This window comes from Sorghum bicolor, chromosome 5 (genome assembly GCF_000003195.3).
Source record: "Sorghum bicolor cultivar BTx623 chromosome 5, Sorghum_bicolor_NCBIv3, whole genome shotgun sequence".
In the NCBI taxonomy this organism is placed as follows: domain Eukaryota; kingdom Viridiplantae; phylum Streptophyta; class Magnoliopsida; order Poales; family Poaceae; genus Sorghum; species Sorghum bicolor.
The window spans coordinates 70,613,125-70,628,861 of NC_012874.2; the positions used below are offsets into that span (position 1 = coordinate 70,613,125).

Below are 15,737 nucleotides of genomic sequence, written 5' to 3' on the forward strand. Positions count from 1 at the left end.
AAAAAAAGGTGACCAACTATCTCACGCACTCAAAGCATCTTCGTTCTCTATTCTGATAAATAAATATTCAGGAGCAGAAACGTGGTCCATCAACAGCACTCAAAGCATCTTCGTCCTTTCAAAGTTTACACTAATAGATACCTCCCCTTTCACTAAAGTACCTGAGGAGAATCTTATTAGTTAGTGTAATCTCTCACTCCACCTTGAGATTCCATACGAGTATGCATTTCTTTACTGTCACGCAATCTTTTCGTACCCGTATTGTTAGTGCAAGGCATGACTTTAGCCTTTTTTGTATTTTGCATGCATTGGGCCATCCATGGATTATTCCTTCTCAGATACACAAGTTGCTGTATACATGTATGTATTATTCGTTGCACCATTTAGGCGCTGCTAGCTTGGTGCTGATGGAACAGAAGAGCGCAACCTCGCTTGAATGGAGGGAGAGGTAATCTGGTAGAAAGAACATGAGACAATAAGGTTAGTGCATGCTTAATTAAATTGCTCCTACTGTTGTTGCTTAATTATCAGATCGCCTGCTGCTTAACCTCTTGTGCATTCCCTTGGTTATTATAGAGGCCGGAGATTACATTACTTTTCAATACGAGGAGATTGCATGGCTGATCCAGTGGTAATTGTGAAGAAGATCGTCCGCATCGCCATCATAATCGAGGATACCGTGGAGACAGTCAGGGAGAACATGGAGGAATGCCACGGCATACAGAAGCTTGTGTGCAGAGTCAGAGATCTGCTGTCGCTGCTGCAGGAGTCGGAGATGATGAAGCACCAGGTGGTGAGCGGCCCTCTCGAGGACCTTTGGGATGCTGTCAGCGACGCCCTCTATGCTGTAACAGCCTGCAAGGGGAGGAATACCCTGTGCCCCTGCTTCAACTTCAAGGCCATGAAGTCGTCCAAGAAGCTGAGCCGGGTGAAGAATGACATATCACAGGGCATGATGCGGGCCATCTTTGCTACCCATGATGCGGCAGTCTTTGTGGCTACAAAAGGCCACCAAGTTGGCCTGAATTTCGATGTGTTCTTTCTTCCTACACATCAACAAACATCTCCCTTATCCGAACATCTGCAATCGTCTCCTCGTGCTGTTACTGACGATTTTCTGCTTAGTGTGCTTACAGATGAACCTTATCGTTCACCTGATGCTGTTGTTAGCAATGGCCACCTTCCTCGTCTGCCCACACAAATACAAGAACCTCCTGTTTTGGCTCCTATTATTACAGATGATGTACCTAATAATCTGGAGCCTCCTTCGGATGTATACTTCGATCCTCACATAAATGTAGATCCTTTTGAATTCAAACACCAGTCTCATCGTCGTCCCAAACAACCACTGCCACCGCCAACACCTCCTCATATGACCACATCCCTACCACCACCACCAGCCCCTCCAAAACTTCCACCATCATCACTTTCTCTTCCCCCATATGTAACATCTCCTGTGCCTAAACACTGGGCCCATCATCCACCACGACAATCACCATGTCAGGTATGATTGCTTAGTTACTTACAATTACCTCTCACATTATACTTGACGTAGTTCATCTGTCGATCATCCATGGTCAAGCTATAAGGGCGAGAATAAGCATGCAAGTAAAATGGTATTGTTTCTCGGACTTTAGGTACTATTCAAGATCTAATAATTCAAGTTACTCACACTTCCATATTCTGCCTTATTTTCTTTTGTAAAATTCACTTTAACTATTTATCTAAAAATACTTTAATATTCAAGAGAAGTATCCAAATTAATGACACCATTTTACAATAAGCCATGTTTCTAGTAATAAAATACCACAACCTAACTGAGATGATATATGAGAATTAGAATTCTCTAAGATATACTTTCCCTATAAAGAATTTGAAAAACCTTTGCTTTTGCTCTAGGCTGAGAAGAGTGATTTTCCTCAAATTAGTGATTGCCTATATTTTCTTGGTTGATGTTTTTTTGTCTCTGGTACTAACTTCTTTAATATTATTAGTGTAAACATGATGCAGCCTCTCCTTTTTTTTGCTATAAAGAAAAGTATATGAGTAGATAAGTGGAAGATTGTTAGGTTTAGTCCCACATTAGTAATTTATAATGGGGGAGCAGAACATGTAAGGTGTAGTCTTTCTAGTTAAGTTCGGCTCAATGATGTCTTGGTATGTTGTGGGCTCTAGGCACGTAGGCCTTATTATTATGGCGTGCCGGGTTGTATGTATAGCGAACTGAACCAAATCTGCTGCATACTCTAACAAACACACACCTTTTTTTTTGCCTGTTTAATTTAAAGTATCATTTTGGATAACAGTGCTCGATGGTATAGTTCATGATAAAACATATTGCACACGAAATGTTGTTTTTGGTTTCATAACATTTGTATCTTTTTCATAATTTACTATTTAATTCTTCTATATTGATTTTATGATGTATTAATTTTATATTGTAGAGTACTGAGGAGGAGGTTCCGTTGCCTGTTACTAGTTCTATGTCCACGGCTTCACCAGATGCTAGGTTAGTATAGTTATCTGGTATATTTATCAGAGAATGTGTTTTTCATCTTGGCGTAAAACATTTCCATGTGCACATTGTTAGTGTATATGAGTGAAATATTCGGTATGAAATTTATTAAGTTAACATTTAAATTAGCTTCAAAAAGCTTTGGAGATATTTTTCGAATTATTTACTCATAGAAAAAAGAATGGACGCCTTCACTGAAAGCAGGATATCTGGTCAAAGAAAAAATTACTCAGGACAAGCTGATGGACCTTCTACTTCGTTACCAGGTATGATATGATTGCATTTTTTGTGTGTATTTTCAACAACTCCCATATCCCATTCATGCATCAGTGATTAGGTAATAGGCTTATTTCCATCCTGGAAACCATATTTTTGTGTAATCGAATATTGGCCCTATCAAAACTACTACGAGACTTAAGCGTTTCTACCCTTCTTTTAAGAAAAATGGTGATTTTGCCCTTAGTTTTTTAACTTTATGATTTTACCCCTGCTTTTTCAAAACGAAGCGTTACTCTACCCCTGGTCTGTTAAGCCCCTCTAATGCTGTTAACTTTTGGACAAAAGGACAACTTTGCCCATGCGTTTTACCCCTAATTTATTTATTATGATATTTGTGTTTTTACCCCTATTTTAGATCGGCAAGTTCACATTTTGTGTACAGATTTTTTAGAAAAAATTGACAGCATTTCAGCTGACAGTCCATTAAACACAATTTATTACCACACAACAAATTAATTTCACACATATATATTGCATTAGCTGCAACAACTAGATCCATATAACATGCCATCACAGTACCATATTAGATGCTAACATAGAGGTCCAAATAATATGTCAAACACCAACATATAGATCTAAATGACACGTGAAACAAAAGTACAACTAGTAGCGAGTTTCCGAGGCAACTAGCAGTGAGCTACATATCAACTATAGAAACTCAACAAAGTAGCAAGCCTCCCAAAAATTGCTCCTATTCCGCTTCTTCTTGTTCCCCTTCCTAAAGCACTTACACTTTGTATGAAAAAGAGCATAAGAGCATCTCCAGTGGTTTGCTAAACACACTTGCTACCTTGTATAATTTGGCAAAACTAGACAAATGACCCATCCAATGGTTTGCTAAACAACTTGCCAAAAAATGGCAACTTGCTATTCTCCAGCCATCCACGCGCAAATTTGCGCGCTTCCTTCCGCTTGCTATCGCGAGGTGCGGGCGCCGGCGGCCTCCTCTCCCGCACAAGGCATGAATTTTCATCGTACGCAAGAAGACGATTCCCCTGGCAATCGGCGAGTCACGCGCGGCGGCCTCCATCCTCCATCATCGTCTTTCGGCGTCCGCCCTCTAGCGTTAGCCCTGCGTCGTCAGGCGCAGTTCGTCCTCGCCGTGCGCCATGGCTGGACCGCGGCGTGGCAGCTCCTGATGCGGCAGCTGGCGCCGTCTGACCCCACGACGGGCGCCTTCACCCGCACCGCTGCCCGCTTCCCCGTCGTCGCGAGGGAGCCCAGCTCCCGGCTCCACCTCTACGTGGGCCTCCCCTGCCCCTGGGCGCACCGCACCCTCGTCGTCGCGCGCTTCTCGGTCTTGAGGCCCGCCTCCCGGTCTCCGTAACCGTCCCCGGGGACGACGGCGCGTGGTCCTTCACGCCCGGCAGCCCCAACCGGCTCTACGGCAAGCGGAAGCTCCGAGAGGTGTACACCCTGCGGAGCGGCGGGTTCGAGGGCAGGGCCTCCGTGCCCATGCTCTGGGATGCCGAGCGCCGCGAGGTGGTCTGCAACGAGAGCATCGAGATCGTCAAGTTCCTCTGCGGCCTCGTGGGCGACGGCGCCGGCGGCCTCGACCTGTGGCTGCCGGAGCTGCGCCAGGACATCGACCGCTGGTACGGCCTCATCTACCCCAGCATCAACAACGGCGTGTACAGGTATATTCAGAACTGGATTCCTCTGCCCCATTGCCCTGATCAGATCGTCAATCGCAGCAACTGAATTCTCTGATCCTAACTGCGAACGGCTTTCAAATTATCAACTCCAGTCAAAGTTAGTTGATGAAGTGGGCCTACTTTTTCTAATTTACCAAGCCCAAATAGCAAACCATTGGAGATACTAAGATTTTCCACTTGCTATATGTTTTGGTCAGTTGTCAAATCACAAGATTTGGCAAGTGATTTTTACCAAACCACTGGAGATGCTCTTATATTAGTAAAGTTACTAAAATATGTAGTAAAGATAAGGTGCTACTTTGTATCATTATTGGCCTCTCTTAACCCTCTTCCCCTTCCCCTTCCCCTCCCCCTTCCCCTTCGTGTGTACCCACTTAACAAGAATACAGTAAAAGCAAGTTAATATAGGTGGCAACGCTGAAATTTGCTAGAAAAATAGTAACGAACAGCAGTGAATCACATACATTGTCTCATTGTTGTCCTCTGCTGAAACCCTTCCTCTTCCCCTTCCCCTTCCCCTTCCAGTCGCAGTACCACTTGCACTTGGACTAAATCTTTGTTCGAAGAATTGCTAGTACACGTAAATATGAATAATTGGGCTAAATAAATGAAATTGGGCAACAATCCATATATGACTCACATTAGGTCATTGATTCCTTGTCCTGATCCATCTTGTGATGTTGACTACCTCTGCTTTTGATTTAGCCTACAATTTCCAATTTACTGTGATTTAGCCTACAAATCACAATAGGGAAGAAACAAGTCAACACATCGACTAATCATGGCTATTTTTGTACTGCATTGAAGCACACATCACAGAAATTGCTGAAAAAACCTAGGCTCTTCCATGGTGGCTGACTAGAGCTGTCGGCCGAGATGCTGCTATAGCAGCCTGCAGCCTACAAGGTGGGGCTAGGCGAGACCCCCAGCCGCACCACCAAGGCTGTGAGCTGGAGGTTGTGGGCTGGGTGGATCCCGCCGGAGACCATGCGGCGCCTCCCACCTAGTAGTTGTGCAACCGGTGGAGGATGAGACGAGCCAGGGGAAGCGGGCTGGAGGGAGGAGGAGACGAGCCGAGGGAGAAGCGGGCAGAGAGAGGAGGAGCAGCACCGCCACTTGCTGTGCCACTACCGCTTGCCAGGCCACCGGGTAGTGAAACCCTAACACGAGTGCATGTGACTAGCCGTGAGTCACGACTCCCTTCGTTGGAGAGATTCAAGCGACCATGACCAAGGGGAAAGGGAGTGAGGGGTACTATGGTCTTTTTGTGTAGGTGCCTTTTCTTTTTTTTTAACTATTTAATCTAGTCATTTTAGACGGTGTTACAAAGCAGGGGTAGATGGGAGCTTTGTTTGAAAATAAGAAGGTTAAAATCACAAAGTTAAAAAAGGAGGGGTAAAATCACCATTGGACTATGGAATAAGGGTAGAAACACCAAATTCCCTACTATAATAGTAGAACCCTTTTTTACAAATGCTTTCAGAAAACATAGTTAATAAATATTACTCCCTCTATTCGTTTATATCTTTCACTAACAAACATAATAGGAACAGTGGAAGCAGCAGATATTAATACAAAGCTAGTTGTGTCTAGTGGTCAGTGCCATCAGCTCTCTTTCAAATTGTATTTTTAGTATCCAACTAAGGAAACAGACTTGCAAACTTTATATACATAACCAAAACTAAACCTCTTTACTTTTACAACAGGTTTAAGAAAGTTCAGTTTATCTGAGTTGAGGGATGCTACACATAATTTTTCAGAGAAGAATAAAATTGGAACAAATGACTTTGGTATTTTCTACAAGGTACTCCATATATGCTTTTCAGGCTCTGTTGTAGGAGATTTTACAAATCTGATAACGTCAATCACACTTTGAATGATAAGAAATATATAAAGCTAAGCTACCAACCTTTCTTACACATGGCATTTGTTTTATGGATTTACTATCATAATGAAAATTTTGTTGCTTTTGAGGGTGTACTGCATGACGGACTCAAGGTTGCCATAAAGGTATTTCGAGGTCCACCTCAATTTCTTCGAGAACAATTGAGTACTAAAGTTCGTCTTGCATCAAAGCTTCAAAGCAAGGATGTGGAGGCTTCTGGGAATAACTTGTATATAATAAGAGTTCTAGGATATTATGAACATGAGTTCATATCGGTGAGTCGTGAGATCCGTATAATTTTTCTGGTCGAAGAATACCTGCCAAATGGAAACATGTACAGCCTTATTTATGGTATCTTCTGATCATATCCTACATCAGCACCAACAATACACATTTATGAATCAAAATATTAATAGTTGCTTTGACACAAATTGTATTAATCTGCAGGGTCTCAACTTCATTGGACCTCCCGCTTCAGGATCATCCTGGGCTTAGCGCAGGGCCTACAGTACCTACATGAGGAACACATTGTCCATATGAATGTTAAACCAGCCAATGTTCTCTTGGATTCTGATATGAATCCAAAGATAACTGATTTTGGAATAGCTATACTGTTGAAGGGACCGATCGTTCAAGTCAACAAGACTGATTTTCGAATAGCCAGACTGTTCGAGGGACTGACCATTCAATCCAATGACATAGCGGGCACAGTGTAAGACAGATATCCATATAAGCAATTAGAGTTCGTTCCTGATTCCTTTTATTTGTTTTAAGTTGTCTGACATCTTCCATTTCTATTCAACTATTCAGGGGATATATGTCTCCCGAATATATCTTGGAAGGAACTTTGTCGACAATGTATGATGTGTATAGCTTTGGTGTCACCCTCCTTGAGACCATTAGCAGTATGTGTAAAACTAACCCTGTTCGTCACCATGCTTCAGTTCCATGGGTAAGCGACAAATTACACGGACACACACGTATAGTAAGACACATTAGTTGCCATTGTTTAGGTGTAGTTTGATAGTTTCTACCTATGCAAAAGGACGGCATGGATTTGCAGCTAATTTGGTTCATGGAATTTGCAAAAATGGACTTTTCTTTTTAAAAGACCTGCAAGGCATCATATTGCTTTCCCCACCATCATCTTGTTTCACATGAATGTCTTCTTTGTATTGGTCCATATTTATTCCTTTATGTAGTGTTCAGAAAAAGAATGTTGAAGAATGAAATGCTGAATTGAGTTCTTCCGAAAAAGTAGCATTGGTATTGATTCAAAAGTTTCTCGATGTCTTATTGTACAATTTACAAGGGACACTAAAATTAGTTTTATTCTTTGCAATAATACACATCCATAAAACTCATGAATTTTTTCCAAATTTGTAAAAGGTCAAAATGTCTTCGGCATTAATTCACAGTCATACTGAAGAAACCTTTGTGTCGTTTCTTTTTTCTTAGTGCAGACTTTACATCGTTTATGTGTTTTCCTTCTTCAGGCTTGGAATGTGCGTGAAAATCAACAAATGGGTCAGTTATTTGATTCATCCTTGTTTGAGGAATCTCAGCTAACAGAGATAAAAAGGTGCTTTGAGATAGGACTACTATGCACTCAGTTTGAGAGAGCAAAGCGGCCTACCATGGCATCTGTTCTTGAGATGCTTAATGGCAAGAAAGAGTTAACAACCCCATGGCAACCGGAATATACCAAAGAAAGGGTCATAGATGCCAAAAGGGCCAGCCAAAATGTCAGGAGTCGGATGTAGCAAAACATCCAAGTATTGGAGCTGTTTGAGTGATGAATAACAATTTGCTGTTGTAAATATAGTTGGCTTGCTTGTATGCAATCTGTAAGTGTGCTACTTACGTGGTGGCAATCAACTGGAATTTCTTCTTTTGAACAATTTGTAAATGCTTTACTTGTAATAAACTAGTAAACATGCATGTGTAACACGCACGTGGTGTTTATGAAAGCATTTAAGGCTGCTCATGGAGAAATATTATGAGAAATTTTATCGACTCAATTCCTCATGAACTCATGGGAAGGCAATAAATTGATAAGTAGGGAGTCGAGTAGGCACCGCATAATCGACGGGGGAGAGAAAGGCAGAAAGGAAGATTTTACATACAACTATTGTCGTACTTGCCAAAGTATAATTGGTGTCTACAATTTCTATCAAGGTTTCGGAAATTAATTTGTTACTAAAACAGAATTTTCATTTGCAACAAGTACAAAAATTTAACTGAATAGGAGAAGCACAAGATAAACAATCACTCGTCTTACTATTATATAAGAAACATTCCGAAATTCGGATAGTCAAAATCTGAATACAGATATTTGCGCTGCAGGCACAGCATGAAAATTCAATCCAACATATGCACTTGATCATCATGTTTCTATCAATACATTTTGAAATATAGATCCTTCCACTGATTGAGGAGGGTATTATAATCTTTACAAAGTTTCAAAAGGCACAATTAAAATACTATGGAACTGGCAAGGAAGAAGACCAACTGCACTACTGGCACTCATGTGGTACTTGGTGATACAGAAAACATGCAGCATGCTAAAAGCTTCATCTCTGATCCAGTCACGACGACAAGGTAGTTTGTTCATACTTCCTTACACTTGTCGGTATGTGGCAGATAATTATTATGTAACTAATTCACTGCAAATATATAGTATGATGTTTGATCTACCAAAGCACTATCAAGATCAGGGTTCAAAATTTCGGCGAAATTTCGCCGAAATTTCGCGAATTTCGGTAATTTCGGTGGTGGCCGAAAGAAAAATCCGAAATTTTATTATATATTAATACATGTGCTATATAACTTTAGACTCATATTTTCTATTGTTTATATTGCATATTCTTCTATTCAATAGATGTGTAATCATAAATCATATTGATACTTGTTTAGATCTAATTTTTTTAAAAATAAAAGCATACTTCATGTGCTAGTCTCTAAAAAAATTTCGGCCGAATTTCGCGAAATTCGGTAATTTCGGTGGTGGCCGAAATTTTTGCGATAACGAAATTAAAAACCTTGATCAAGATAGAAATAACGATTACCTTGTATTCATGGGCAGTAGTCAGAGATCCAATTTGGCATCCCAACAGTTTGACTTATGACGAAAATAATCAATGCCAACAGAACCAAAAGATCCAAAACATTCAATCTTTAGGAAAAAATATATAGAAGTTTCATACTTTACTGACCTTTGATGAATTAGTACAAGTCACATGTGCAGATGGTGCACTACAGGATACATCAACCCCTCATGTTATTAACACTTGGATCCGGTGGCACAACCACTGGACCTTCTAGTTCACAATTGCTCCTGTTTCGTGCAGACAATCTGCTTGTAAGGATATGAATGGAGACACCGAAAGCAAGGTCATCCATTTAACATAGTCGATGAGCGTGATGCCATAGGCACAACAGAGCAAGCTCAAAATAAGCAAGTTGCATTGTAGATCAGCTGGGGTTACTTATCAAGGTGGCTAACAACATTATTCAAATAACAGTATCATAATATCCAAGTGATAGAATCTCGAAGCAAGATTGTTCATTACACATAGTAAAATGGTACTGATAAATGGGCAATAGAAGAACTATTTTTAAATTGACCATTGGAAGCAGAGTAATATGAAAGTGCGTGTATACATGCAGTTACACATGTAGCTTTTACCAAGCAGCAAGACAGCTGAATCGATCCAATTTGCATTAAAAGTTTCTCTGCTGCTGGAGAAGCCTCCTATATTTCTTATAATTTTTTCCATCATTTTCATTCATATCCATCTTCATAAGCTTCACTCTGGTCACAGCTCTTACTGCTTACATTAAAAAACCTGGCATGAACCATGAAGTATCAAATAATGCGAAAAAAGAGAACTGAACAATGAAAATTTCACCTCTTAGTTCCAATTAACAGAGCCATTATTATTAATGTATAGTACTTTTGAATACCACCATAACCCACTTGAAGCCCTTCTTGTCTCTATCATATAGCCATACATGCTGCTCTTCACTATCTTCCATATCAAATATCCTGAGCTCAAGAGAACATAAAAACATATATTATCCAATTGATTACCATGGGTATAATCCTACCGTCCATGACCATATGTATTGCCAGAATATCAATTAGCAAGCTAACAAACATAAATAAAACATTAGAATGAAACAATTATGTACCATCAAAATTTACAAAGAGAAAGCCTGATCACCTCCAACTTTGCAGTATAGCCGTTTAAAACAAATACTATCAATTCTGTTAGTTACATTGTAAAATTAGAAAACTTTAGCTAGCATTATAAAATTTTGACCCAAAAAATTTGAATAAATACTATCTACAAATCCCAAATCATGAGATTACAATAAGTACTAATTCATAGCTGTAAAATAGGATGTACAGTGAAGCAATATTCTAATGGAAGGGAATCGGCTCCTAATGAACTTTAGTGATAACAAGATTGATTGAGTACAAGATTTTTTTTTTGTTGCTATGCTTACTATCCTCAGCTAGCCTGGGTGGACATGGCCAATTTTGGCAGCGAGGAGCTGATGACGCTGTTGCCACCGATGCACGGACAACACCAACAGAACAAGGGGATTGAAAGAAACAGGATGCCTTCGGTGGAAGGATCCAGGACTTCACCGGTAAAGAGGACTGCAGGGGTTTAGGGACGACCCAGACTCAGCTACCGTTGTCACACACCTAATGCCGGCCCTGGACCACTTAGCCACTGCAGAAGCCTCCTCCTCCACCCTTGCGGACATCTACCATTGCTGGGAAGGCAATGCTAGTGGATACACCTTGCGCAGCCATCTCGAAAGAAAAGGAAAAAATAAATACTTTGAGGCCAACCCACTGCAGGCACCTTAGAAGCAGCATTTGAGCTGCCAGGAAGTGAATCTGAGCTTTCTGTGTCATCCACCATGCCAAGAATATTGTTCCTGCATCATAAAATTGAGTAATTAATTTAAGCATTAAAATAGTTAAAACCAAGTGTAGCAACAACAGGAAACTAAAGGTATCACAATTAAGGAAGCTGTACCATGGAAGCATAAATTGCTCATAATAATACAACGAGTTGTACTTTTAATATAACCTTGTAAAAAACAAATATGAACAAGGAGCACCATATGTTTGTGATGATGATGATGAAGTGAAGATAATTACACCAACAAAATCAACTTCATGTGTGGACTATGGACAAGGATCAGATCAACAATAATAATTCTATCTGAACCTTCATAAAAAACTCAAAACAGCTGTTTTAGAAATATAAAAATGATGTCAGTTGCTAGATTTTTTTTTTTTGATGAAACAGGAGGGGTCGCCCCCTACAAGACTTTTATTGAAAATAAATAAGACAGTTTTACAAATCCAAGTTGCTAGATTAACCTACCAAATTGGCCAGCTTTACAAATCCAAGAACACAAGAACAATGTAGGCAGTCCAAGAAACCATATCAAACTGCCGACTCTTTCTCTTTAGTTTTCAACAACAGCAAAAATTTCAAACTGCTCATGCGTCATACAGCTCATCACGAAGTTTAGGGCAATTTGATCCATCTAATTATTCTCATTGGGAAGTACACAAAGAATCCAATAGAGATATTTAACAGCACATAAAAAATAACAACTGTGTAATACATCATCATCACACACACACACACAGCGAGCGTAGATATATATTTCAAAAGTACATTTAACGTATTGTGAGTTGGAAACAAATGCAGCACCCAGCAAATGTGCTCCCCGAAGCTAATTGCTGCCTGCGAATGTGTTGTGCTTTTCAGACCTTGTTCGTTTCATCCATAAACAATGGGGATTCAGGGGGATTGGAAGGGATTGAAGAGGATTTTGACTTATAGGGAAATTTAATCCCCCTCGATCCCTCCAAATCTCCATGTTTTTAGAGGAAAATTAAACGAACATGGGCATGGCCAGAGACAAAGGAGGCATATTAAAAATGCATATATATGACATGCAAACGGAAAAATATATGGATATGAATGAAAACATTTAGTTCAGTAATTGATAAGTTTATCGTAATAGGGACTATAGATCAATTATTATACCTATTCTATTAGAAAATAAACAAATAAAACACGTGCCATTTTGTTATAAGTATTTTTTTTATGAAATATAGGTATTAATCAATGACTAATGTTCATTATAACCCATTGGAAGAGCAAGGGTTGATAGACTAGTGTTCTGTAATCAAAGTTTTCTAGGAGTAGCTTCTTGCTTCTCTAGCAGCATGATATCTACAAGCATTGACACCATTTGATTAGTTTATCAATTAGTTAGCTCTAGCAATGCAGATGGTGCTAGATCTGAAGACTCCATCTTGTTTTGATTTGTAATAGTTGGTGCAACCACACCTCCCAACATGATGCGAGAGCCGCAGGTAAGATGTAGAAATGGTGGCATCCGCTAGGTCAAGGAAAAAGAGGAGTGATGAGCAAGACTGCTCTTGACGACATCGGTGAAAAGACAAACTGCCTCCACTCTCAAGCGCTTATAAAGAGATTGGGCGACCAAGCTGAGGCACACTGTCCCAAAATTTTTGCTGGCAAACTGGGTGGTCCAAAACTTGGGCCTCAAGCCCAGCTCAGCCCATTAATCAGTTGGTAGATTCCGATACTTGGACCATTAAGCTGACCCAATCATCATAGAGTGAGGGGGAGTTCGAGAAGGCCACAAGTATGGCTCTAAACCTCTAGCACTCGTGTGCTACTTAAGTCTCCAGCGTGCAAGCTTGACGTATGTAATTTCAGAGGACTCATGCTCCATGGAGAAACAAAAAAAATTATTGATTGAGTTCAGACGAAAGTACGAGCTCCCGAAATGGAAAAGGAGTTTAATGGCATGTCGCGTGACGGGTCTACCAAGAATGATATGCGCAAAAACATCTGCTACTCATGTGCTTCCATCATTTGTCCAGATGGGACCTACCACTAAGGCCACCCGATTTGGCTTCTAAGGCCAGTCTCAGTGGAGGTTTCACCAGGATGTCATGCACATTTATTAGAGCGCCATGCTAGCAAAACTGTACTTTTTGCATGAAACGAAGAGGAGAGAGAAGAAAGTAGTTTCACCATGGTGAAACTCCGCTGGCGTAGTTTCCCACGCGGTGAAACAGGATGAAATCCCCACTGAGGACTAAATCGTTTCACCACCTTGCATGTAATCCAATCATTTTGCAGTAATTAAATGCTTTGCCCAGCCTAGGAAACATCAAGGTGAAACTCATGCATTGTGGAGGTTGTTTCATTGTTCGTTTCATTGATGCTCTGTCAGCAGATTTGTTTTGGAAACAGTGCATTGAAACGGGCCATTGAGACTGGCCTAAGCCACATGGATTGTACGATAAAATTCCTTCAATCGAGACAATTGCATTTATGACTAGCCCATGAGCTCAAACAAGCATTGAATTACGCATCGCCACAAGAACACCTTTCAGGTTAGGCTACTCCGACAATGTAAAATGAATGATTAGTAGGAGAAGGACTCAAATTGAGTAAAAAACATGAGTAATAGTAACATATTTCAAAAAGAAACTCTTTATTATTAATTCTATTACATTTCTTCTGCAGGTGTACAATAATAAAGACCTACCGAAGACTACTGCGTGCACAATAACAAAGACTTATCGAGTGCGGGGTTATCCCACACATGATTGTAGCTCAACCTTTTATGAAGGTTCTATTTGCTTGTGCAAGAGAAGCTGGTGGAAGGAACATCTAATTTTGCTAACATCCACCAGACCCCCATCAAAAGTAGAGTCATAGATCTCAAGAAGCATTATGGAGAGCAACCTCATGGAACTTCCTCTTACCCTCCTAGTAGCAGAGGAAGAGCACCACAAGGAGGCTTGCCCAACCTTGCATAGCAGAAGAGAGGAACACCTAACAATCGCTCATGACATAATGTCATCGAATTGATACATGGGACCATGTAGGGCAGGCTCCATTTGTCAAGGCTTCCGTGAAACAAGACACCACAGATTACCCCTCTAGCCAAGAACCACCACCTATGTTATGATGCAGTGGCCTACGCCTGCCATAGATTCATCCCATATCGTGGAGCATGATTTGCTGGACAGGTAACACATGGTGGTGTTCCTCCTAGTCTTTGAGGAACTTCCTGCAACATCCAAATTGAATGGTCGTTGTTGTACTTGGGTGGTTAGAGAGCTCGATCTTGAAGGCCTTCACACAGTGGTGTCGGAGTAGTCAGGACACATCAGACGCCATGATAAGTGAAGACAACAACTATAAGAGACTCCTACTCAATATAATGCTAAGGGTGATGGGAAGGGAATGAGCCCGATCGACTCCCCAAACCTTGGTTTAAATAGATGCCCTAAAGACAAGAGTGGGATGTTGGCGGTTAGCATTCATGACTAGCGCGGTGACCTAGGGGGTCACGAGCGTAATAGCAAAAGCATAGGAAACAAGGCAATTCAGATTTCCTGGCAGCTTCATCCTTATCTTCAACAGGATTTTATGACACACAAAGACCAACAACAAAACATGCACCTGCACTCGAGATGCCTAGGAGGCTAGGTAGTATGTGCATAGAAGATGCTTCCACCAGAATACTCTCGGCACCTGAGAGAAAGGCCTTCATGTCATCATAGAGCACTCGAATCACCTTGATACTCGACGTCAACTAACACCAACAAGTCAAAGACCTCAGCACCAGAAGAATGCTAATTGGGACCTACGGTGGTTGACGATTACGACACTCGACGAAGCTATATGATTAGCTTATCATTAAGTCCTATGGGGGCTACTATCGGATTTATGGGCTCAGGGTACTTCACTACCTGTATACCCAATCCATGCTTGTCTACTGGGCCAAGACGACGAGGAATGAGGCCTGCATATACTAGACGCATCTACAAGCTTGGAGATCAAGTCGTTCCGAGGATATCGAACACCATCATAGAATCATCATGTTAGGCTTTCCATGTAATAAACTAAGAAACCCATCAGTTAGCGATCTTCTACATTCTAGTGCATAGCTACAAACAGCTGCCCCTATAACCAAGCATACGAATATAGAGTGAAGCTACTTCAAACTAGATCTAGGGCACCACCTGCCGAAACCTGTATAATCCATGTGTCTTGTGTGCTATCCATTTGATTCCTTGTATGCGACTAAATTGCTAGGTATTGCGGGAGTTATTTATACTGATGGTCTTGACCTTGCCTCTGAGTGGTTTCCACTTTAGCAATCTGAATTTTTGGAAAAAAAAAAATCGAGTGACTTAACCGATTGATTTGATCTAACCAGATGCCAAACCCTATATGTGAGGTGAGGAGGAGATGTACATGGCATCATTGTAAATGTAAGAGATCACAAGATATGTCAAAGTGAAACTGGA

General features: G+C 40.8%; 2 protein-coding genes across 3 annotated transcripts; both read left to right on the plus strand.

Moving 5' to 3' along the window:
* LOC8076322 (cysteine-rich receptor-like protein kinase 10) lies at window positions 335-8,321 on the plus strand. Of its 2 annotated transcripts, XM_021461142.1 has the most exons (10): window positions 335-480; window positions 577-1,504; window positions 2,445-2,509; window positions 2,720-2,781; window positions 6,156-6,253; window positions 6,424-6,459; window positions 6,526-6,685; window positions 6,782-7,046; window positions 7,145-7,286; window positions 7,831-8,321. In XM_021461142.1, the coding sequence occupies exons 2-10, from the start codon at window positions 617-619 to the stop codon at window positions 8,095-8,097; spliced, it is 1,983 nt and encodes a 660-aa protein (XP_021316817.1). In that variant the 5' UTR covers window positions 335-480; window positions 577-616; the 3' UTR covers window positions 8,098-8,321. The 2 variants fall into 2 exon arrangements, with proteins under 2 accessions (XP_021316817.1, XP_002450012.2); XM_002449967.2 differs by having other exon boundaries at window positions 337-480; window positions 6,424-6,685.
* On the plus strand, window positions 2,803-6,145 carry LOC110435519 (glutathione S-transferase omega-like 2). Its single transcript, XM_021461143.1, is given in 2 exon segments — window positions 2,803-4,074; window positions 4,077-6,145. Coding segments are annotated over 2 exon segments (843 nt in total). The 5' UTR covers window positions 2,803-3,650; the 3' UTR covers window positions 4,496-6,145.